At 33.7% G+C, this 24,404-nt stretch overlaps 1 protein-coding gene across 1 annotated transcript in view; it reads left to right on the top strand.

Annotated features, from left to right (window-relative positions):
* RASSF9 (Ras association domain family member 9) overlaps positions 1-5,236 on the top strand; it is a 30,517-nt gene extending 25,281 nt beyond the window's left edge. Inside the window, exon 2 of the mRNA XM_036864805.1 lies at positions 770-5,236. Within this exon, the coding sequence (XP_036720700.1) occupies positions 770-2,033 (1,264 nt within the window). The 3' untranslated portion in view covers positions 2,034-5,236. The remainder of the gene's footprint in view (positions 1-769) is intronic.
* Positions 5,237-24,404: the final 19,168 nt, after the last annotated feature.

Raw genomic sequence — 24,404 nt, 5'->3', positions numbered from 1 at the left:
CTCTGGAGCCAGCTTTCTTCCTTGGGTTGAATCTTCACTTGTGTCACTGCTAACTGTGTGAATTTATGTTCCTATTCAAATGTCACCTTCTTAGAGAAGTCTCTCCTAAGCTCTTTAAATAAAGTAGACCTCTCCTTAAGTAATTCTCTATCCTTTCATTCAGTTTAACTTTCTTCCTAGCATTTACCACTATCTGATATTATATTAATTACACATTTGTGTCTGTGTCCTTGTCTCCCTTGCTTATTGCTGTATGTTTAGCATCTTCAGACATGTCTGGCACATGGTTGGCATACAATAAATACTCGTAGAATTAAATAATCACTAATTTCAGTAATGGACTATTTTCAACTCTATGACTTTAATAACATCCTACTTATGCTTCCATGGTTATTCCCCAGTCCTAAGGCTCCAGCAAAATAGTCTTATTCTACTTCTTATTAACCTCCACTTTGATTATTGTCTTAACTCTGCCAGTTCTAACTGTAGTTATATTGTGGCTGACTTCTAAAGATAAAATAGCCTCCGTTGTCTTTGATGACAATTTGCTCTTTCCAGAGCCCACTAGGAATTAAAAAGGAAATTAAGATATGTTTCATGGTCTTAACTTTTTTTTTCTTGCCATACAACTTCTGATTATTATGTAGTCTCAACCTCAAAATGCATCTCTCATTAAGGGTAAAATCTAGAAAGGGTATTAAAGTTAAATCATCTTTCTGAGTTTACACAGGTGATGACTGTAATATAATGTACTTTGTTTTTCTTTCAGATCTCCAACTAAAGACATGGATTCAGAAGAGAAGGAAATTGTGGTTTGGGTTTGCCAAGAAGAGAAGATTGTCTGTGGGCTAACCAAACGCACCACCTCTGCTGACATCATCCAGGCTTTGCTTGAGGAACACGAGACTACATTTGGAGAGAAACGATTTCTTCTGGGGAAGCCCAGTGATTACTGCATCATAGAGAAGTGGAGAGGCTCTGAACGGGTTCTTCCCCCACTAACAAGAATCCTGAAGCTTTGGAAAGCATGGGGAGATGAGCAGCCTAATATGCAGTTTGTTTTGGTTAAAGCAGATGCTTTTCTTCCAGTTCCCTTGTGGAGGACAGCTGAAGCCAAATTAATGCAAAACACAGAAAAACTGTGGGAGCTCAGCCCAGCAAATTACATGAAGACGTTACCACCAGATAAGCAAAAGAGAATAGTCAGGAAAACTTTCCGGAAACTGGCTAAAATTAAGCAGGACACAGTTTCCCAAGATCGAGATAGTATGGAGACATTAGTTCATCTGATTATTTCCCAGGATCATACTATTCATCAACAAGTCAAGAGAATGAAAGAGCTGGACCTGGAAATTGAAAAGTGTGAAGCTAAATTCCACCTCAACTGGGTAGAAAATGATGGAGAAAATTATGTCCAGGATGCATATTTGATGCCAAGTTTCAGTGAAGTTGAGCAAAACCTAGGTTTGGAGTATGATGAAAACCAGATTCCGGAGGACCTGAGAGAAAGTGATGGAGTTGTACAGCTGGAAGAACGACTAACATATTATAGAAAGCTCATTGATAAGCTCTCTGCCGAAATAGAAAAAGAGGTAAGAAGTATTTGCACAGAGATAAATGCAGATGCTGTGGAAGGGGCAGCTTCAAGTGAACTTGAAGGCTCTAATTTAGAAAGTGTTAAGTGTGATTTGGAGAAAAGCATGAAAGCTGGTTTGAAAATCCACTCTTACTTGAGTGGCATCCAGAAAGAGATTAAATACAGTGACTCATTGTTTCAGATGAAAGCTAAAGAGTATGAGCTCCTGGCCAAGGAGTTCAGTTCCCTTCATACTAGCAACAAAGATGAATGCCAGCTAAAGGAAAACAGAGGAAAGGAATCTGAGGTCCCTACCAGCAGTGGGGAGGTTCCTCCTTTTACTCAAAGAGTATTTAACATGTATTCAAATGACACAGACTCGGACACTGGTATCAGCTCTAACCACAGTCAGGACTCGGAAACAACTGTAGGAGACACGGTGCTGTTGCCAACATAATTTGAATGGCTTCTTTCTGACCTACTTTAATGTTGTTCGTGTTTGTTTAATTTAGTAGGAAACTTTAAATATTCCATTCTGCAAAAAAAATAAATAAATCATGTTAAAGTGTTCGGTAGTTAATAAAAACTAGAGAACTTTGTAAGTTTGTTTTTGATTTAAGAGTTCCAATGTGACCTAATTATTGCAAGTTCAAACAATGAACTCTTTATTAAGAATGCAGCACAAACAGCTTGCAGGTATATAACAGAGAAATAATTTGATGGGAATTATCATCTCATAGCTTCTGTGAGAAATGATTTATTCAAACTGCAAACTAATTCTTGATATTAGTCAATATATTGAAACTATACACATGAACAAGTAAAATTAAAATGTACTGTTATATATTTTTCAACAATGTATCACTGGAATTTTATAATCTGTAAAGTACATGACGGCTACTATATTGTAACTGTATTAATTCAAATCCTGATTCTTTTCATTGATATTTAGAATGTATATCATCTCTGTTACTTCCTGAACCCCTCTACCTGTTAGGCCTAGGTGACAGGAAGTGGGAATGGTTGCTATTGGGACATGTACAAATACCAGAGGTGGATCAGAGAGGAGTATGTAGATGAGGAAGGCCAAGTGCTGCAGACAACAGGAACTTTTCTAAAGAATCCTAAAATTATTAAGGGATATGTATGTGCTTTCTCTCTCTGATATGCAAAACTTTGGTCAGACCAATGGTCTGTGCAGTTTCATTCCTTGAATGAGATATGGCGTGGGTTACAGAGAAAATCACAGGGTCCTAGTTCTGTTAGATTATACCTTATCTACAAAAGTTGAAGGGATGCAACTTGGGGTCCTTCGTGTGGGTAAAATAGAGTTCTATGTGCCATATGTATTAATATTAGCATTTTGTCTCTGAACATATAGATAGGACCTAATATGGACAAAAATCTTTTATTCTGCTATACTATAATTCAGATTGTCTTTGTAGTACTTCATCTAAGGTGCAAACTGAAAAAAAAAAGTGCTAGCTCTACTCTCTACCCCACTCTCAAGCGCGATAGTAAATATTCAACAAATTGAATAGATTATTTAGATCCTATCTTGACTGACAATCATTACAGTGCCAGAAGAGGCTTGGTTTTGCTTCATTTTTAGTTAGGAAGTTCCTTTCTCCTTCTCTCTCTTCTCTCCTTCTTCTTTCCCTTCTTTATTTCTTGCTACTGAACATATATTATATTGAAAACAGTTTAATTGTTTTATTGTACTGTTAAATGAATACAGCTGCAGTTTATTTTTTCTTTAGCTAACACCTTTCCCATATGTCAGTGCACATGTAAGTAGAAATATTATTTTACTTAGTTTTAATATGTGGATATTGGTTAAGATTCCCAGTATTTCTCATTTCTTCCCTTTTATCCTTATGTTTACTGTAGTGTATGTTTTAACTCAATTTCCTAATCTATTTTAAAATTTCTCCATCCCCCAGATTTCACCAATCTTTGGGAAGAAATTTAGAACTTTCTTAATATTTCACTTTTGGAGAACATCTAATGTTATTATTTTTCATGCCAAGATATTGCTGAAGGCCTTATTTGAAGTTGTATGGTAAGAAAAGTAGGAATTTCCATTCTAGGGAAACTAAGGTGATAAACAGTAAGTAATAACACTAACATGGGTTTAATTTAGAAGAAATAAGAAGGGAATTGAATAGTCATCTGAGAAAGGGAAGTTTATTTGCCTAATATCCCATTAAATCATTCAGCACTATGGTAAGCTATTGAGATATTTATTGTTCACTACTGGGGATTAAACTCAGAAGATCATCATCAAAGATAAACCAATTGTAATGTTGTTTTTCTAAAGTGAAAGTAATCTCTTTGTATTACTCTTTAGTGAGAAAATAATGTAAAGAACTCTGTTATCTGCTATATAATTTGATTAATTATCTGAATTCAAAAGAGGTTCTGATAAGAAACAGGACTAGACAGATAATTTCATTTTAGAAACTGCATTAATGTCTGTCTTTATACAGTTAAGCACAGTGATGCATTCTAAGGGCCAATTCTCCTATATTTTTAGAGTAGATAACGTTAAAAACTCTTGTCAGACAGCAAGACCATCAAGTTTTAAATTCACATTAGAATTTCTATTTGTTCTTTAGTTATATACAAATGTATTTGTGCTTTTGATTCATTACAATATTAAATCATCAGTTACCATGGTGAATCTCTAATTTAGAGTAATATATTAATACAAATAAAAATACTAAAATACGATGCACTCATCTCCGGATACTGAGCTATTCTTTATCAAATTAAGTGAGAATTTATATGATAAATTTATAACTTGATAGAAACCTTAATGTTTTAATTATTTATAGAGGCTTTAAAATAAAATGTTTATAAATTCTTGAGTAACCTGACAGGTTAACTATGAAATTGCTATATGCAGCTAGAAGTAGCAAACCAAAGCTGACTAATCTTTCCTATAACAAGACAGATTTTCATTGACTGCACCTTGTTCATCCTGCCACTTGGAATGTCTCTTTCCTCCATCTGCTATACACTGAAATCCCACCCATTTCAGGTTTTTAACATGTTATCTCTTGTATAAAACATATATTGTTCCATTCAACCTGTTGTAATATCTTATCTCTGAACCCACAAATATTTTAGTGTATTTTTCATAGAGGAACATTTATATTCTAGCTTAGCTTATGTTTATTTATGTACTTATCTAACTTCCCTCTCACAATGTATTTTTGATTGTATTACTTTGTCTTCTATCTTGTTGACCTTATTCCCTACAACAACCTCTTTGCCCCTACTCAGTTTTGGAATTGAATTGCTAAATTTTAGAAGATTGTAAACTTTAAAAAAAATTATTTCCATACATGGTAAATGATGCTTGTGCATTTTATACAGAAATATGCATTTTAGCAGACTTAAAATATTAACAGTAATTCTACTTATATATTCTTTGGGGAAAGCACTAAATCTTAGGGTTATTATGAAAAGATTTTAATGTAGTGTCAATTTTCTATTTTACTTTTAATTTACAGAGTTACTGATTTAAAACAATGGAAATATTGTCTTTTTTTAAAGCCTCTCAGTGGTTAAATTATGGTATTTTCCTCTGCATCCCTTGCATGTAAGAAAAATTATATTTCATAGAACTAGATTTTAAGTGGTAGACACACAAAATAACTTCAAAGTATCTTTTAAAAATATCTACTTTATTTTCTCTTTTTAATTAAAAACATAAATGGTTCCTCATTAGTGTGCAGAACCTATTCTAATCCATTGAAATTTTATTTTTATATTTATTTAAACATCTACTGTACATGACAAAATATATTTCTGTGGCTGCATTTCATAATTTTTCTAAGTAGGATTATTGTTTTATTTAAAATATTTTTCTAGTGACAAAGGAATACCTTTTAACATAGATTTCTTTTAAATATTAGGCTATTTCATTTCATACTACCTGATTGGTTTAATAACCTGATATGACAAATATAAAGTACAAATAATTTCTTCAAGTGTAACTGATCCAGAATAATAAAAAGGAATGGTTGTATTCTTTCATGTGATATTGTTTGTTTTTCTGGGTGTGTTACTTGGCTATATTAAAAATAAATTTTGTAGCAGTTGAAATTATATAATTGCTGAGCTAACTCACACAAGTTAAGACCAGATATTGTTTCATGACAATATATATAGCAAAAAAGATCTAACAAAACTTTTTGTTAGGTTTCATACATATTTGTTTCAATTTGTCATGAAAGTATGTCCTCACTTTTACACTGGACCGCTGGTTTTATGGCCTGGTATGTTGTTTTCTAGAATGAAATCCATTTTAATGTAAAAATACTTAAGTGTAAATCTTACTTGCTATTATTCAGTTTGTCACTACCCTTATTTCTCAAAATAGGCCTTTAATTTTGACTGTCTTTAATAACTAAATCAGTTGAAAATTAAGGAAACTCATTTGCTCCTTCTATAAATGACCATGAAATTACTCTATTAAAAGACTGTATATAATGTTCAGTAATGACACATAGAAATAAGTTAACACTATTTTCTTAGCCAGTGTATCTCAATAGTGAGAGAAAACATACAATAGTCATTTTGTTAATCTAGCATTAATTTGTGTTTTCAACAACTGTTGGAATTGAGAATCTCAATTTGTAGGTTTCATAATTAATAGTTCCATATCAGGAAGTGAAAAACTAAATGATTACCTTCATATTTTAAAAAAAGCAACTTAAATATTATATTTGTCCTAAATAGAAATATCAGACACATTTTTACAAGACTACTTAAGTCTCTCCTTACATTTCATATGTATATATAATGCATGTGTAATACTATTGAATTTATTTTCAAGTAAAATAGACACATGATATTCAAGTTATTATTATTATTACTATAACTCAAACTACTCAAAAAATGTGCACCATGAAAAGTAAGTCTCCCTTCTATCCCATGGCCTAATTACCCAGATATCCTCCTCAGAAATATCACTGTTATTTATTGTTCTAGAGATAATCTATGAATATACAGATCTATACATATATATTCCTACAATATTCATGTAGAGATTCCTTATTCTGTTTGATGGCAGCAGGGAATTTCACTATATCAATTATCATAATTTTATTTCACCAGTCCTCTTCTGATGGGCATTTATGTGTCTCCCAATCGTTTACTATTATAAACAATCATTTACTATTATCCCATCAATGCATTTCTGTGAGGCTAGATTACTAGATGTAGAAATGTGTCAAAGAGTGACAAATGGATTTTTTTAAATTTAATAAACACTGCTGGTTATTCTTTATGGAAATTAACTCTTTAAGAACTGAGTTGAAAATATACTCCTCCCTCCCACGGTGTGTGCTGTTTGTCTTTTTTATTTTATTTGAATGCAAAATTTTTTTTTAATTTTTTGAATTTGAATTTATGGATTTTTGTCATTAACAACACATGAGGGTTTTTTTTCTTGTTTTTGGTTATTCCTAAAAAGGCCTTTCCATTGCATGATAAGTAATTTTAAAAATAAGTTTCTATCATGTCTCTTTTATACTATGTTTTATGTTTTACTTTTAAACATTTGAACTGTCTGAAATTCAGTTTGTTACAATGTTCAGAAGTAGAAAGAATTTTTTTTGATAGTTACCAGTTATCCTACATCACTTACCAAATAAATGTGTCCCACCTTTCTTTGGTGAACCAATCTCTGGTATGTATTTGGGGTCTATTTCTGGACTTCCTATACCATTCCATTGATCTGGCTGTGTATTTTATTAGAACTTGTGCTATTACCATGTACGGGCCCCACCACTCAGATTACTGAAGAACTTCTCACTTTGGAAGTAGAATACAGTTGACTCCTGACCAACACTGGTTTGAACTGCACAGGCCCACTACACTTATATGCAGATTTTTTTCAATAAATATGTACTGAAGTACTACATGGTCTGTGGTTGGTTGAATCTGAGGATATGGAACTGTGGATGGCAGAGAGCAGACTGTGAAGTTATACACAGACTTTTCAACTTTTGGGGGTCCGTGCTCCTGACCCACGTGTTGTTCAAGGGTCAACTGTAAATGAAATGGCCTGCTAGTCACCTAGATTTACTTAAGGCAATTGCTATAACTAACATTGGAAAGTAACTTGGAAATATTGGTATCTATCAATAACTCTCAATTATTCACAGCTTTCAGTCAGTACTCCTATTGTTCATAATAAATGGCAAGAAAGTATTCCAAAAGTTATGAAAACACATATGCATTTAGGTTTTATAGTTTTATGAATAATAGCAAATTAAAAGCCCAATAATAGACAAATTATTAGGTAAATTCTGAGGTATTATTTGTGTGAGAAATTTATAAATATTAATTCTGATGTTTATAAGACCATACAACAGTGAAATTCTAGTTTAAAAGAAAGGAATTAAAAATGTATATAGACCAACTCTGTTTAAAAAAGCCCCATGCATACCAGAAAGCAAATCATATAAAAATGTAGATGCATAATTTTTGCTGAGTTTTTATATTAAAGTGATAATTTGGGGCACAATATGCTTCATATATATATATATATATATATATATATGTATATATAACACATATATATAATCTTTATATTTTAAACACATTAAAAATGTTTTTTGTATAAAATAGAATATCCCTCTGACTCTCTCATTTCTTTGCTGAGGCTTTCCAGAGACCTTCATGAACACCAAACAGCTAGAGAGTGATGAGCAATGACAAGGTCAACCAACTGGGAACAGAAAGCCTGAGTGCTGTAAGCAAAGCATTTGAATCCCAGGAGGTCAGATACCTACCTATAAAATAATTTTAAAAATATATATTCCAAAGTTTGTGAAAAAACATGCAAAGTTTTGGGAACACACACACAAACTATGATATTTATCATAGTTTTAGGGCTAATAACAAATTAAAAGCTTTAAGAAAAAGAAAAGTTAAAAAATAAATTAGATAATCCTTAAGGTTTTTTTTTTAAGCTAGGTTAAATTATGTAAGGTAATGTATTCAATGGATTTGGTACATGCACAACACATGTTTGGTACATGCACAACATGTTATTGTTCTTGGCTCTATTCTCTTTTTTATCTCTGGCAGTGCCTACACTGGCAGAGTCTACACAAGGTTAAATTAAAGTAGCCCACTAACTGACAAAAGAGGAGTTAAAACTCAAAACTCTGCCTCTCCCAACATTTTCACTCTTATCTCATTTCTTTCCAAATTAGTTAGGGCAGGGCTGTAGGGCTGTTAGTAACAGTCTTGATAGACAAAAAAGTCATGGTTACATTAGCTAAACAATATATGGCCAGGAAAAAAGAACATCATTTGTGTTTCCAGAACAGAAAAACTGTGCTGGAAATAGAGGTGGAAAGGAAAAGAGCCTGTATTATTTATTTTTATATTGCTCTAGTGTCTAACAGAGATTAGCACCTAGTATTCACCAAAAAAAAAGTGTTAGTAAAATCAGATTCATAACTCAAAGGGCTAGCACAGTTCCTTGAACATAAAAGTTGTTCTGTAAATGTTAACTATTATTGTAAGTAATGAAAAAAAGTGAAACTTCTATCCTTGAGTAAAATACACTTACATACTATATTCAAAATGAACACTACCTCTTTCCCTTTCTATAAATTAATTATTTCCATTTTATAATTTAAGTATCTTGGAAAGATTATATCATAACTGTCTATCACTCAGCACAAATACATTGGCACTTATACAGATGCATATTCAAGGTAAGGTTTTTCCATTCTGAATCCTATTTTTAAAGTTTATTTTTCACTCTTAAGTAGCATTCATCATACCCCACACAAGACAGTGGAGAAAGTTTTATACCATTTCAGAAACTAAGTACCAATATTTATACTGAATTTGAAGCAACAACCAAAATTTTAATAAAACTTAATAAGATAAAGTTGCACCATATTTGGTCATTGAGACAAATTATGAAGGGATTGTCTATTCACAGAACAGACAGTTAAAGGCAGCAAAAATTTCCAAGAATCTTAGAATAGACCATGGAGTTAAGAGATGTTGGTGTGAGTAACTTATGTGTTGTGAAGACTATCTCTCAGACACCAAATGACGATTTGTCAAAAACACCTGACTGATTTTCAGGAAAAATTAATTTCCAGTAATATTTAATTAAGTTAAGGAATCAAGTTACTACAAAAGAGAGGTGCAGAATGTTTACATTCTCTGTTTTTTTTCAAGATAGAGATCAAGTTCATAAATATTTTTTATGAAAACCGGCATTTTATATACATAAGAAGGAGTCATAATTTCTAATGCTTCGTGACTTAGAACAATTTAGGAGTTCTTAACAGGAAGGCAGACCTACATTCCTGTTATAACAGAATAAGAAAGTGATATAATTTTTGGCTAAAAATGCTATCGCATGAAGTGTTTCTTTTATTTCTCAAGAAACATTATTGAGCAAATATGCATTATTCTATGTATAGTACATTTTACCTTACAACTATTATTTCATAACAGACAACATTGAGAAAGACATAATCAAGATCCCAATTTCCAAAGGAAGCAGGGGATTGCTGACCATCTTCCTCTAATGTTACTCACTTTAGCTGAGCTAGAGAGAAGGCAATTTGTAACTTTGGCACTTGAGGAATTAGATGATGGTTATGATACAACTGGAAAGAGAACAGCTCTGACCTCTATCTCAATGTTACAGTTTTAAAAAAGATTTTTTTAGCAATTAATATTTTGGAGATACAAGTGATAAAAATACTATAGGAAAAAAATTACATGGCTATTACATTACAACCAAAATATCAATGATAATGACTCAGGATGAAGAATCCCAAAATACTGTAAAAAGATACAATGATCTACTTATTTTGAACTAAAATCTTTCAGCTTTTCACATATACACACATAAATAAGTAAGCAACTTTCCGTATATAATGCAGTTGGAGGATGTGATGTGAGTTAAATACTTTAAAGCCTTGATGCAGTGCTGTGTCATTACAAAGAGACTTTTACAAGCACTCTGTGTAGGCCTCAGTCACCATGGAAGCTCGGCTGAAACTGGTTCTGTAAGTCTCTGTCTCTACCTTATTGTACTTAATACCACCATTAGCTGGGATCATGGGTGGTCACTATTTTACGCTTTACTCCACTATCTTAAAATCATAATTAGAGCCCACGCTTAGCATTCATCATTCCTTGTAGATACAAATTAAATGAGGCTTGAAGAGTGTATGCTTACTCCATGCTAGGTGAGTAATGAGTTTTTATGCATATGCCAGTGGAATTTTTCTAGATGGGTAGAACAAGAACACACAAATCAGGGAGAGGAAAAAAAAATGATTGATTATAGTTTTCTTAGGCAATCAGTGCTCAGTTGTCAAATATATGAATCATCCTGGCTGCTGCTTTCTCCTCAGTTCACCTGTATTTTGAAGGAGTTAACAGTTAACTAACCTCTCTAGAACTTTTACCCAGACATAGGTTATCCTGATTGGAATCCTCAGAATCTCCTTAAACTCTTCACTCTACCAAATCCTCATATTCCATGTCCCATTGCTTTTTGTCATCCATGTAGTTCTCAAAAATCCCACCTTTCTTTTATTATGGTCTCATTGCAGTTAGTGTCTGAGACAACTTTAAGAGTCCATGTAGTCCAAACATCTCATATTACAGAGTTCCAGACAGCTGAAGTTTTATAGATAGTTAATGGCGGAATTATAACTGAGATTCAGACCTTTGAATTCCCAATAGAGTTCTCTTTCCACCTGTTGCCTTTAGGAAAGTGGATTATTCGCAGTCTGTGTTAATGTAACACTTACTGTCCCAATTATAATAGTCTAAGAATATTTATCTTAGTGTCATTTCCTTCTTTGGGGAAAAAAAAAAAAAACAGAACTGATAGAAAAGTGTCATGTAGCCTTGGAAGAGTTAGAGTCTGGGATCAAATCCCTCTGTAACTCATACCAACATACCCACAGAAGCAACAAATGGACAGGTGAAGCATCTTGTTTACCTTTTCATCCTTAGTAACTAGAAAATGCCTAGAACTGACAAGCATTTCATGAATATTGGTTGGATTCAAATGAATCAATCATTTGACAACTGGTTGTACAATTAGAGGGCGTACACCTTCTCCCCTGTCTCAATAAACAGTTTACAATTTTCAGTGTATCTACTACAGAAAATCAGCAGCAGTTTCCAAAGGGGCAGAAGAAATATTGTTTTGTTTTGTTTTTTCATAAATTTATTTATTTATTTATGTTTTTGGCTGCGCTGGGTCCTCGCTGCTGCGTGTAGGCCCTCTCTAGTTGCGGCGAGTGGGGGGCTACTCTTCGCTGAGGTGCACGGGCCTCTCATTGCGGTGGCCTCTCTTGCTGTGGAGCACGGGCTCTAGGCGCGGGATTCAGTAGTTGTGGCATGCAGGCTCAGTAGTTGTGGCTCACGGGCTCTAGAGCGCAGGCTCAGTAGTTGTGGTGCTCGGGCTCAGTTGCTCCGCGGCATGTGGGATCTTCCCAGACCAGGGCTTGAACCCATGTCCCCTGCACCAGCAGGCGGACTCTCAACCACCATGCCACCAGGGAAGTCCCAGAAATATTGTTTCTGAATGTCATAAATATTGTAAAATCTTTAAAGAAGTACTATTCCATATTTAGCATTGATTTAAAAATATTTCGTTATTATTTGTTGCCTTGTTGCAGTGAATATAGTTTACAGAACATATGACAGAAATGTCTCTCATGGAAGTCTAGCTTCCTGATATAAGAGTTTGCACTACCAGAGTCTTTCTTCAGAGAATGCATTTATTTACTCCAAACTTAGGATGGAAGTAAAAGAAGAGACCTCTCCCCTGCTGGAGCCACACCAAGTCAATCCTCTCACTCACTCATTTGCTCAACAAATGTTTGTTGCTAGAAGCTCTCAGTTTTGTCAGTCTTTTTATCCTCGAGGTCGGAATGACAAAGGGACATTCCAGAAGTTATCTGTTGAGCCACCCTCTGGAGCTCCAGTCATTGTGAGGAGTCAGCCTGCCTGTTTCTCTCACCCTACCCTTTCTGCCACTCCCAGGGGACACCCTGGGAGAGTTTACTCAAAGTGACAAATCTCCAAACCAATCTGTTATATAGGCTCTCCCAGTAACCCATTATCATAGATAATTGAGAGCTTACTGTACTCTAATTATAAAAAAAATCTTGAGATTTAGTCTGACACTTAGTGCACACAACCTTTAGGGATGGTTGAAGCAGCTGAACTTGGAGACGCCTGAACTTCAGGGAGCACATTCATCAAGAGAGTCAGGGAAGGAAGAGTACATCATATCAGGTATAATGAATGCCATGTAAATATGAAATCATGACTAATAAGAAGAAGTTATAAGAATAAATTAATATTATAAATCTATAAGAAACACATCTATACAATATTTACAGTATACACAATGATGATCTCACTTTATATATAGCAGTTCTTTGAAACTTTCCAAAAGTCTCAAAACATTTCCACATATGATATTGTCTTACCATCATAACTCACATGGAAGAGAGTTAAAAGTGAATTTACCTGTATTTTAGAGTTGCTGAAACTAAGGCACATCAGAGTATTTTCCTCCAAGCATTACCATACTGTTAATGTTGTAGGCAAAGAATAAAACTCGTTTTCTAGCTCTTTCATATCAGTTTCTCATCTTAAACTGTATATACATTTTGTTTTTCAAAAACCAGATTTTAACTGTTCTTCTCTTTCTCCCTTCCTCCCTTCCTTCCTTCCTCCCTTTTGTGTTTTCTTTTTAAATACCAAAAGTTAGATGGCTTTTTTTTTTGTCATCTACAGATTAGGAGCCCAAATGAAATCCTTCACAACTTAAATTTTCAAGATTTTAGTTTGTACTTCAATAGAAGATTTTATAACTTATATAGCAAAATCCATTCAACTAATATTTGATGATCCTAACAATGAATATAATACATGTTATATACTGTGGTGGAGACAAAAGAAGTATGATTCAAGATGGGTACAGTCTCTAAGAGCTTACTGAAGAAGCAAGGCATACAGCCATAAAAGAGTGGAAGTGATGATTATGATAAAAAGTAACATGACAGAATTTTAAAGAAAGCCTATACGGAAGCGAAAATCAGTTAGGAAAGGAACCTAACATTTTTGAGGATCTATATTTAACAAGGGACTTTGCAATCATTATCTCACTTCAACTGCACAAGGCTGAGATAGATATTATCACCTCAACCATACAGATTAAAAAAACAAAACAAAATTGAGGCTAAAAGAGGATAAGCAAATTTCCCATGATATTATAGTCAGATTTGAAACTAAGTGCATGATGTCAAAGATCTTATTTTGGACCCTGAAGGACTTAGAAAGCTGTAGGTAGAGAGAAAAAGCATAAGCAAAGGAATACAAAGATTAACAAATGAGCAAGAGATCTGAGTAGTCTAGCCTGGCTAAAGGAAATAGACTTGGCAAAAGTGATATATAAATGTTGCATTTGCTTGTATTTAATTTAAATAGTCAATAAATTGGCAATAACATGACCAAAACCTTTCTGAGACTATTATTCTGGAAGGACACACTGAATAGATGCTATTGCAAAAGTGTAGTTAGGAGCGAATGAGGTACTAAACGGTGGCTGCTCTTGGGGTTACAAAGGGAAAGACAGGAGAGATATTCAGCAATATTAACTGTAGGAAAGTGTTTGAAACTTTGGGTTATGATTGAGGAAGCAGACAAAAGATATATAAAATTGTAAACTGATTGGGACTTAGGAGAACCAAGAGTAGATAAAAAAAATAAAGGTTCTGATTTGCTGATTTTGAGATATTGTTAGAATTGAAAAATTAGTTTCTATAACTAAGAGAAAATTCACAGAGCAGTGGCCTTAAGCCTTGACTATCCCTTATAATGACTTTAAGAAGAGCTGTGACTGGTTATACTGATAAAACCAAAGAGGAAGAAAGAAGGAAGAGGTGCATTGAAATACCGATGTCTAGTAATTGGGAATTTGTTCAGTCAAGTAAAGAAGTGAAAGAAGAAGAATAGAGGAGGTGATAAAAGAAAAATATTTCAGAGTTTAAGATTAAGCCGTGGAAATTAACATCCAAATACCTTGGGGACTAAAGAGTCAGAAGGGTAAAGATCACTGAATTTAAAGAGTTTAAAGGCATGTGAGGCTATCAAGTTAGAAAATTTGCACAAGGCTTCTAATCTAGTTTACATAGACCACTAAATAGAAGCTACTAAAAGAAACAACATGCTAAACATTCAAGGAAAATCATTTCTGATATTTGTACACAAGCATTTGTCAGGAATTGTTCATTGAAACCCTTGTCAGTTCTTTTAAATAAAAGAAGTGGAAGAGTTCCATGGCCCAAAATTTTGGGAAATATTGTATCCTACTTTCTATTATTGGATATTTGCAATGTATATTAGCGTATTAAAAGATCTGAGAATATCCGTGTTAAGAACAAGCAAAAATACACAATCACAAACAACAACAACAAATAACCTGCTTTACTTAAGATAACTGAATATGTCCAAAATTATTTGGTTTCTGAACTCCGTTTTTTTGATTACACCTAAAAAAGATCCACTAAAGTAGCATTTTATGAAGCATTGTGGGAAACACCGGCTTGCCTAGTCCAAATTAAATTGTAGTCTTAATAATTGTTCTTTTCACATTCACTGAGAAATAATTAAATCATTTGGGAATTTTTTACTTTTTCTACTTTTACTTTATTTATTGAATTAAGTAGCCAGCTAATTTCTATTTTGTCTTTAACTTAGTAGACAAAGCTTCATTTCTATTATGTTTGATTTTACATGTGTCAAAGCACACCTTTGTGTACCTGCGTTATAGGAATCTACAAATACTCATATTTCTAAAACAATGTGAGAGAATAGGTGAGTGTTTGCCTCAAAATGTTCATAGATGCAGAGGAGTAGAGGATACTACAGTAAGAAGAATTCATAAAGAGAGCATGTTAACAGGTCCACCAACCATTTCTTTTTTTCTATGCAATTGTATATACACACATGCACGTACACAAAATATATGATACAAGTGCATATGCTGATTTATGTAAATATAATATAGGGGAAGAAAAACTAGAAGAGCATACATCAGAATAGTAACCTAGGTATTCTATGTAGAAATTGGTTTTCATTTTTTTCATTTGGTCCAATTATATATACTAAGTTTTTACAGTGAGCATATTCTATATCTGCAATTAAAAAAAAAAATCGGCTTGACCAAATGTTCCACTGATCACAAGAGAAATTCAATCCTGGCTTTAAAAGGCTGATTCATGTTCTCATAGAAAATTACAGACAACTGAAACACAAATGTAAACCTACACCAGCAGAGGTCCACACCTGGGTCAAGAGGTAATCTAGTTGGTGTTATATATAATATTGTGTTGTCTCAAGTCTGAATACGCTGAAAAGTATGATTATAAATGAGTTTGGAAAAGATAAAATCTCATATGCAAAGGTGTTCAATGGATTTTAAAAACAATGTGGGAAACAAATAGCTCCTTTCAAGTGAATAATAACCCAAATGTAGGTTAACATTTCTTAAAAGAATAATTGAAAATCAGGTATCCTGCTAGGTTAAACAATATAAAGTTACTGCTATTAAACCATTTTTCACTTAAGAAATCTGCAATTTCATTTGGCTCAAACTAACACTTGAACATGCATGTCATCAGGATGTTAATAATTTACAATAGAATGCATCTACTGAATTGAGGGCTAGTTCCTGTGCAGAAAATAACTTGAAAAAAGAAAGTAAGTAGGACGTTTGTTGTTGTTTAGGATTGAAAAGTCATTCTGTTGTTTTCCTTTTCTTATTTCCTTATATCTGATGGTAAGGACTTCCAAGGACAAATAATTAATAATTTGATTTGCATTATACTTAAGACATAATTAAGCTCCAGGGTGTAGTTATACACAGAAACACATATTACTAAGTGATGGGCAGGGAATGGGAAGGATACAGTAGTTTTCTTTCAGGAATCTAATGAGATGAAGGGTTTAGGTCAGATTACAGTAAACATTTAATTATATACAGATGTAGCATAACTCACCAACAGGAGAAAAGGGCACAGTAATTGCTGTCTTTCTAGGATGAAACTATCTTAAATTCATAAGATTCTCTCTGTTTTCAATCCTCACCTGTTGAAAACTGAGCATATTTTATCTGATCCCATGATTCTCTTCCTAGTCAAGATATTGACCACCTACTTCTTTCATGAAGGTTTAGAGACAGAAATTCTAGGTTAATGATGCTGGTTCTGTGACTTCTAAATTCTATTAACTTTAGCTACATTCAGTTATTTTTCCTTTAAAAAAGCTGTTCTTGAGTTTCTTGTTTTTACAAATGATCTGTTATTGTGTTGTAACACAAATGTGCTGAGGTGATTTTGTTGAAGTATAATAGTAACCCCTAAAGCCTTGGTGGTCTTTGTGGCATTTTTGTTTGTTTGTTTGTTTTAGTTGTAGTTTGTTTTGCTTTGTCTTGTTTGAATACAAGTTCTTAATTACATAAAGCAAAAGAAGAAATGCTAATATACCACTGTGAGGGGAAAAAATTCCAGTAAATCAAAAGAAAATAGTAGTGACTCACAAAGAAAAAAAGTGGTCATAAAACTAGGTGAGAGATTTTGTAGGCAAAGAATAATCTCAGAGATGTGCCAAAAACAAAAACAGAATAAACAATCAAAAAGCCTCTACAAGAGACAGGAAATGGAAAGTTCCACAGATAAGCAACTTCTCTTAGAAACAATAGAATAGAATATGTGGAAAACAAACTGAGGACAATAAATAAATCAGAGCATATTTAACCTTTGCATATAATATATGATAGAATAATTTCTCTAACATCTCCTTTATACTAAAAAAAATGAAAAAGTTTTCAAAAAGTTTTGATTATTCTTAGATCTGGGTGATGATGCCTGGGTGATGAAGAAACTATACTTTGCTAATGATAAATTTCTGCACTGCCAAAAGGAGAAAATATGTCTTTAGAAAACACCAGAAAAACTTACATTTCAAGTTCTATGCACGGATAAATTCATGCAAAATTACCTAATCTGATTATTTATCTATTGGTACATAACAAATTATCTCAAAGCTTAGCAGCCTAGAAACAATACAAATTTATTATTTCACAGTTTCCTAGAAACAGCTGAGCTGGGTCCTCTCCTTCAAAAGCTCTCACAAGACTGTAATCAAGGTGGTCTTATCTGAAGGCTCAAATTAGGAAGGATATGTCCTCAAGCACTAACCTGGAAGAAATACATCATATTTACCTTAAAGTCATGAATCTAACTCCAACTGTAGAATTTGTCCAAATTATTTAGAATAAAACCCACAAACTTTGAAATGAAAATGATAGAAGTAATGACAATAGTTAGAAACTTTCTTAAATGCCTCACTATAGGTTTTATTTATTTATTTATTTTTTATTTATTTTATTTTATTTATTTTTGGCTGTGTTGGGTCTTTGTTGCTGTGTGTAGGCTTTCTCTAGTTGCAGCAAGTGGAGGCTACTCTTCGTTGTGGTGCTCGGGCTTCTCATTGCAGTGGCTTCTCTTGTTGCGGAGCACAGGCTCTAGGTGCACGGGCTTCAGTAGTTGTGGCTCGTGGGCTCTAGAGCGTAGGCTCAGTAGTTGTGGTGCATGGGCTTAGTTGCTCCACGGCATGTGGGGTCTTCCTGGACCAGGGCTTGAACCCGTGTCCCCTGCATTGGCAGGCGGATTCCTAACCACTGTGTCACCAGGGAAGCCCCTCACTATAGATTTTAGATGCAGCTACTCCATTCATTCATTTGTTCTTTATTTATCTATTCTTTCATCCTGTAAATATTTTTGAACCCTTACTTGTTTCTGAGGATATGTCAGTGAACAAAACAATGTCCCTGCTCTCATTCAGCTCGTACTGTAGTTAATGGAGATAGAAAAATATTCAACATTTAGCTAGTGTAACTTGCTATGAGAAAGCAAAGCATGTTACAGAAGTGCAGCTAATTTTATGTACAATGGTCAATCCAGGTCTCCCTGAACAGTTGAAATTTGTGCAGATGCTTGAAGAAGGAAATAAGCAAGATGTATATATAACAGGGTGCAGAGCACTTCAGAGGGAAGAGAGAGTGCATAAACTGCATTGTGGGCATGCATGATGTGTTCGCAGAACAGAAAGGAAGAGAGGATGGTTGGAAGTATGGCGAGGAGGATTCAGTAATGGGAAATTGGAGAGGAAACTGCTAGACTGTGTCAGCCTGGTAGGCCATCATAAAGGTTACCATTTCTCTGGGTAAACTGGGAAGACATAGGAGGGACAAAATCAAAGCAATGTTTTAATAGGATCCCTATGGATATTGTATGTAGAAGAGAACACTAGAGGTGGGGTATACAGGACAGTAAAAATCCACTGAAACAATTCAGGTGGGAAATGGTGGCTTGAATGAAGGTGACAACAGTGGAGATGATGAGAAGTGACCACATCTTGGGTATACTTTGATGTGGTGAACGTTTTACTGAAAAATTAGATGTAGTGTATAAGTAAAACAAAGTAGGTGTTTTTTTTTTTTTTTGCAGATACTAAATTAAACAGATAAAATTAATCCCTAATTTTACTGATGAAATTTTCATATAAACAGCTTAAACTAGTTTTCTTAAAGGAAATAATATTTTTTACTAAAAAAAAAGAATTTTGCCCTTTTAAATTTCACATGCTCTTTATCTGATTTGGAATTTTTTTACAACTTTAAAACATTCACGAATATTTCTGAAATATTTCATTTCTCACTAAGTACTCTGTGAGAAGCCTATCTCAGAGAAAATTTTGTAAGACTGATTCACATCAACTTTCACTGTTTATTTCTAATAAAGAAAAAAAGTCTTTAAAAAGTCTTGATGGGTGATGCTCAGTATATACTTAGGGCAAATGTCAAAAGCTTAAGAATCAATTACGTATCCTGGAGTGTCATATTGACAGACTCACTCTCTTCTTTACTATTGATTTACTCTCTGTTGGACAAACACAAACACATAAAAAAGAAAGAAATCTATTTTTTATAGTGACTAGAATTTTAATTCCTGGGAAATTTGTTGTTAAAAGCAGAAACAATAAATATAAATAAAGGAAGCTTTAAGTAAATGAAAGCAATGACACTGATAAAGATGACTAAGTAATTTTATCTAATTTAACTCATTGAATTACTTTTGCTTGGATATTCCAAGCAAATACTATAAAGCTATTTTTTTTTTTTTTGTCTCTTGTCTGGATAAGGTTGAGAAGATTGCCACATATCAACACTGTGATCTTGGTCAAGTTTCATCACTTTGGGGCCTATATCTTTCATCTGCAAAATGGTAACATTGGGCTATAAGACTACTGTGGTCAAATATTATAAGTTTATTTTGAGAAAAAAATTTAAATTGATTTATAAAAATTTATTATTTCAAAATCCATAATTGTATATAAAGAGTTTAAATTTGCTTTATTTTCGAAGCTTTGTTAAATTAGTGATCTGTTAACATATTTATTCAACAATTATGTATTATTTACTGTGTTAATATTTGCAGAATCATGTATGAAGCACCACCCTCTCCCCTCCTCCATTAAATTTTCAGTCTTATTTGGGGAATAAAATACGCAAACATAAATCAATAGAAAATGAGAGTGCTCAGATAGCATGTGGTCCAGGTTGTGTATTTTTATAGTTCGGACTCTGTGGTTGTGAAAGAAACCCAATTAAGTTGCTTATACAAAAAACTAGATATGTTGTAAAGATAATGAAGATTCTGTGACAATTAAAGGAAGATCTGTTGCAATCTTGGCATCTCTGAAAACTTCAGGGTTTAGAAGGGAAATTCAACTCTGCCAGTACTGCTTTTCTACGTATCTTTCCTCTCCACTTAGCATCATTTGTTATCTTACAGACAGGCTTTTTCATGTGGTGGGGAACATGGCCATTAGCTGACCCAAGACCCCATGTTTCCTGTTCCATGTGTCCAGAACAATAGAGTTTTCTTGTTAGTACCATAAGAAAAACATCGGAAAGAGACTCTGATTGGACAGGCTAAATCTGTTCTAGACCAATAACTATTGCCAGTGGAGTGAGGCTATTGTGACTAGCCAAGCTGGGGCCATCTGTCCTCCTACTTTTGTGAGAGGTAAGGAAAGGAGTCTGAGCAGAAAACAACAGCAGCAAAACAATAATTTCCCCAATGTTTAACCCAGAATATGGAAATTCAGAGCAGGAACTATTTCATACTCATCTTAAGGAGTGAAGAGGAGGAGGAAGGTGTTGTTGGGTCTTATTACATAGGGCCTTTATATTTAATACTAAGGTTTTGACATTCTCTGACTTTGATGGAATATTATTGAGAAAGGAGGTCAAGAGACAATCCAAGCAAAACTGCTAAGAGCTGGAAGTGAAGTAGAGATGTGGAAGGAAAGGAGCTAGAGAGGAGATGAAGAGGGATTTTGAAGTATAATAATTGGGCTTTTTGCAAAGAAGTAGGGGCAAGAGAAGGTAAAGTCTAGGATGAATCACCAGATTGCCATTCACATTGACAGAATGGTACCATTAACACTGAAGAGAGAATATCAGAGGAGCAAACAAAACTGACTTAGGAAAACACACTCTTGATTACTTCAGAATATGAAATTCTCTTAGGCACTTGGGTTACAAGTCTTGCTTTGTGATTTCAACTTGGACAGCATGGTCTGTTCTAATGCTAAAATCTTTCATTTTTCTATAGCTCACCTATTTCATTGTTTTTAAACTGAATTTTTCCTTGATTGGCTCGATATAGTGAGATTCCAAATGGAAGTATTTCAATCTGTGACTAGTTGATTCCAGTATGGGATTAACTGATATGATTACTTGCGTGACATAAGAAAGATCAAGCAATCATTTTTAAATTGAGTTATTTCATCTGTAAAATGATAATTAGAATTACTTTCAAAATTTGAACATTTTCTGAGTATTTTCTTGGAGACAGATTGAGAATTAATACTGTAAACCAAAACTACATTGAAAGTGGACCTATAGTATCCTATTCTAAGAATAGCCTAGGAAACAGAAAAAAGAGCAAGAATATAAGTTTGGCCTTTCATTGCTGCCGCTGTCCATGATCCTGAAGGTTGAATTTTGCTGGGAATTATCACACTACTTATTGAGTCCGCTTCCCTAGGATCTTCAAATTAGCCATTAGTCACCCAAATTCTATGTCTCTGCCCAGGTTTATGCCTTTAAACTTTATTTAAAGGTTTTCCCCAGTAGAAAGACACCCTGGGCATCTAGAACAGGATGGGGATAAACAATAATATGAACTCATATTTACACAGTTCACACTATGAACCAGGCACTGTTTTAAAGGGCTTTGCACTTACCCAACCATTTAACTATCACTGCAATGCTGTGAGGTAGGTTTTTATTTCTTATTTCTGTTATTTTAAAAGTAAGTACACTAAGGTAGATATTTTCAGTGATTTGTCCAGTGTCCTAAAGGCAGTGAGTGGGAAAGCCAAGGTTTGAACCCAAGTAGCTATCTCTAGAATCTCTACGTTTAACCACTATGGAATTCTACCTCTCAGGCAGGCAAGAGGGTTTAATGTCACTGGGCTTCTGCAGGAAGGAAGGCTGTGGGCTAAGGTGTACAGAAGCTTTGATACACTTTAAACTTTATTTTGGCGTGAGGCAATGTCACTCACCTGCTGCATTTATTTCTGGGAGGATCTCAGTCAGGAGAGAAGTTACATTTAAATTTACTCTTACAAGAAATTGACTCTTTGGTCTCAAGCTTCTTCAGATAATTTTGGTTACATATTTTCAATTTAATCCAATGGTAGGCGGTTGTGTTTGAGTAATCTTAATTATTAGAATTATGGAAATGGCTTCCTATGCATTACAGGTACAATGACACTATGTATTATATTAATATTTGCTTAAAACATGTATTGACAATGAAATATTGACAAGGTGAAACATTTGTGCTTCCAAGATTACTGCAATGTTGTGGGAGATGTGAAGTAACTGATATATTTTAATTTTTTGGTCTTGTTAAAACAGAAAGATTCTCTGTTGGGGTGACTGCATTTATTATTTATACAAACACTCTGTTTTCAAAACCAGTCTGATCCAAAGATACAGTGAGTCCAATGAACACACTGTGTATAGACAGGTACCTCTTGGTTTCTTTACTTTTCCCTCCATGTTGTTTTGTGGTGATGACTGGGAACCTTTAAATGTTGCTTAAACTTGTTTTGTCACCATGTTAATATGTTTAAATACCCAACAGATTAGACATATTTTAATTATATTGTTCAATAAAGCAATCAGTTGTTTCAAATTAGGCTGATATATTGAATTATTAACTATGTATGACCCTGATAACTAATTACTCAAGAAGGTCCATTGTAAATCAGGTGAGCATATTATAAGTTGGACAGGGCTACACTGATATGTTATTAGAAAATGAATTTCAATAATGAATATTATTCAGCGCTCATGCATTTTCAGAGCCCCTGTTATATGGTTTCCAGTGAACAGAATTATTGATGCTATTTTCCAAGTTAATATATTTAAGGTAACAGATTTCAAATAATTTAGCTTACATTAAGATATATTAATTCATCCTTTTAACTACTGTATTAAATTATATATAATATTATATTCATGTATTAAGCAAGCCCTACATAATTCTTACTGTCCAATTATAGATGATTCAAGAATGCAGATCAAAGCTATCAGGGGACTATTTTAAAAAACATTTAGTGACAATGAGTGAAAGAGGGTTTTCTTAGGTTTGTTTTGTTTTGGTTAAATTTTGGGGTTTGATTAAGTTAAGTACAAATAACTTATTTAAAAAAGGAATTCAAAAAGCTAGATCTTCTTGTAAATAAATAATGAGATGCATTAACAGAGTTCTATTTATATGCAGTCCAGACAGACAATGTAACCCAAACATAAATGAGGGGAGATGAGTCTATACTCCATAGACTAGAATAGAATTGTTAGAGAGCTTGAAAGACTGACAGTTTCTACTGAGGCAGGTCCTTGTCTCCCACAGCTGTTTCTCCCACCCTACTGACACATGACCTTAGTCCCTAACTCTTCCTCTTCATACTTCTTGAGAAATTCGAATTGACTAACAAATAGCTACTAATCTGCAGAACAACTTCTCCATCTTCCTAGAACTGATTTTGACCAACTATTTCCAAAATTAGCTCAATTTTGTATAACTCCTCTTGCTAAAGCTCAGTAAAAATTTTCCTTCCTTCTTCGTGACAATGGTCATTGTGAACATTCCTGTTCGCAGCATTTTTGAATAAAGTCTTAGGCTAATGGTGCTCTGATTTTCTTCCACAAAATGAACAGAAAATTGAGCAATATGTTCACCTAACAGTGTTGTTGTAAGAACCAAGGTGACTTTCTATTCCTATTGATTCAAATTAGCAATTTAATCAAGAACAAGGAAGTCTTACAGTGCAAATGGAGTCACTGTTTCTCATTCACCAAAAAGTAATTTATAAATCACCATTGAGATGAAAGCAACACTTGGATTCTTACTGGCTTTGGGATATAGTTGCCCTCAAAAGGCAGGCTAATGATGGTACAGAAATTTAAATAAATAAATAAGATGATAAAATACATCAATAGCTGGACCTGCTTTCTTTTTCAGTTTCATTCCAAATTTAAAAACAAAAACAAAAAAAGAGAAACATGAATTGGGGTCTGAAATTCTGAAATAGAATCCTTATTCACCTTGGGTACTTGAAAAACATCTCTAAATCTCAGTTTCCTCATTTG

Source organism: Balaenoptera musculus, chromosome 10 (assembly GCF_009873245.2).
Source record: "Balaenoptera musculus isolate JJ_BM4_2016_0621 chromosome 10, mBalMus1.pri.v3, whole genome shotgun sequence".
In the NCBI taxonomy this organism is placed as follows: domain Eukaryota; kingdom Metazoa; phylum Chordata; class Mammalia; order Artiodactyla; family Balaenopteridae; genus Balaenoptera; species Balaenoptera musculus.
Note: the sequence above shows the minus strand (reverse complement) of the source record. Positions and strands in the feature narration are given on the sequence as shown.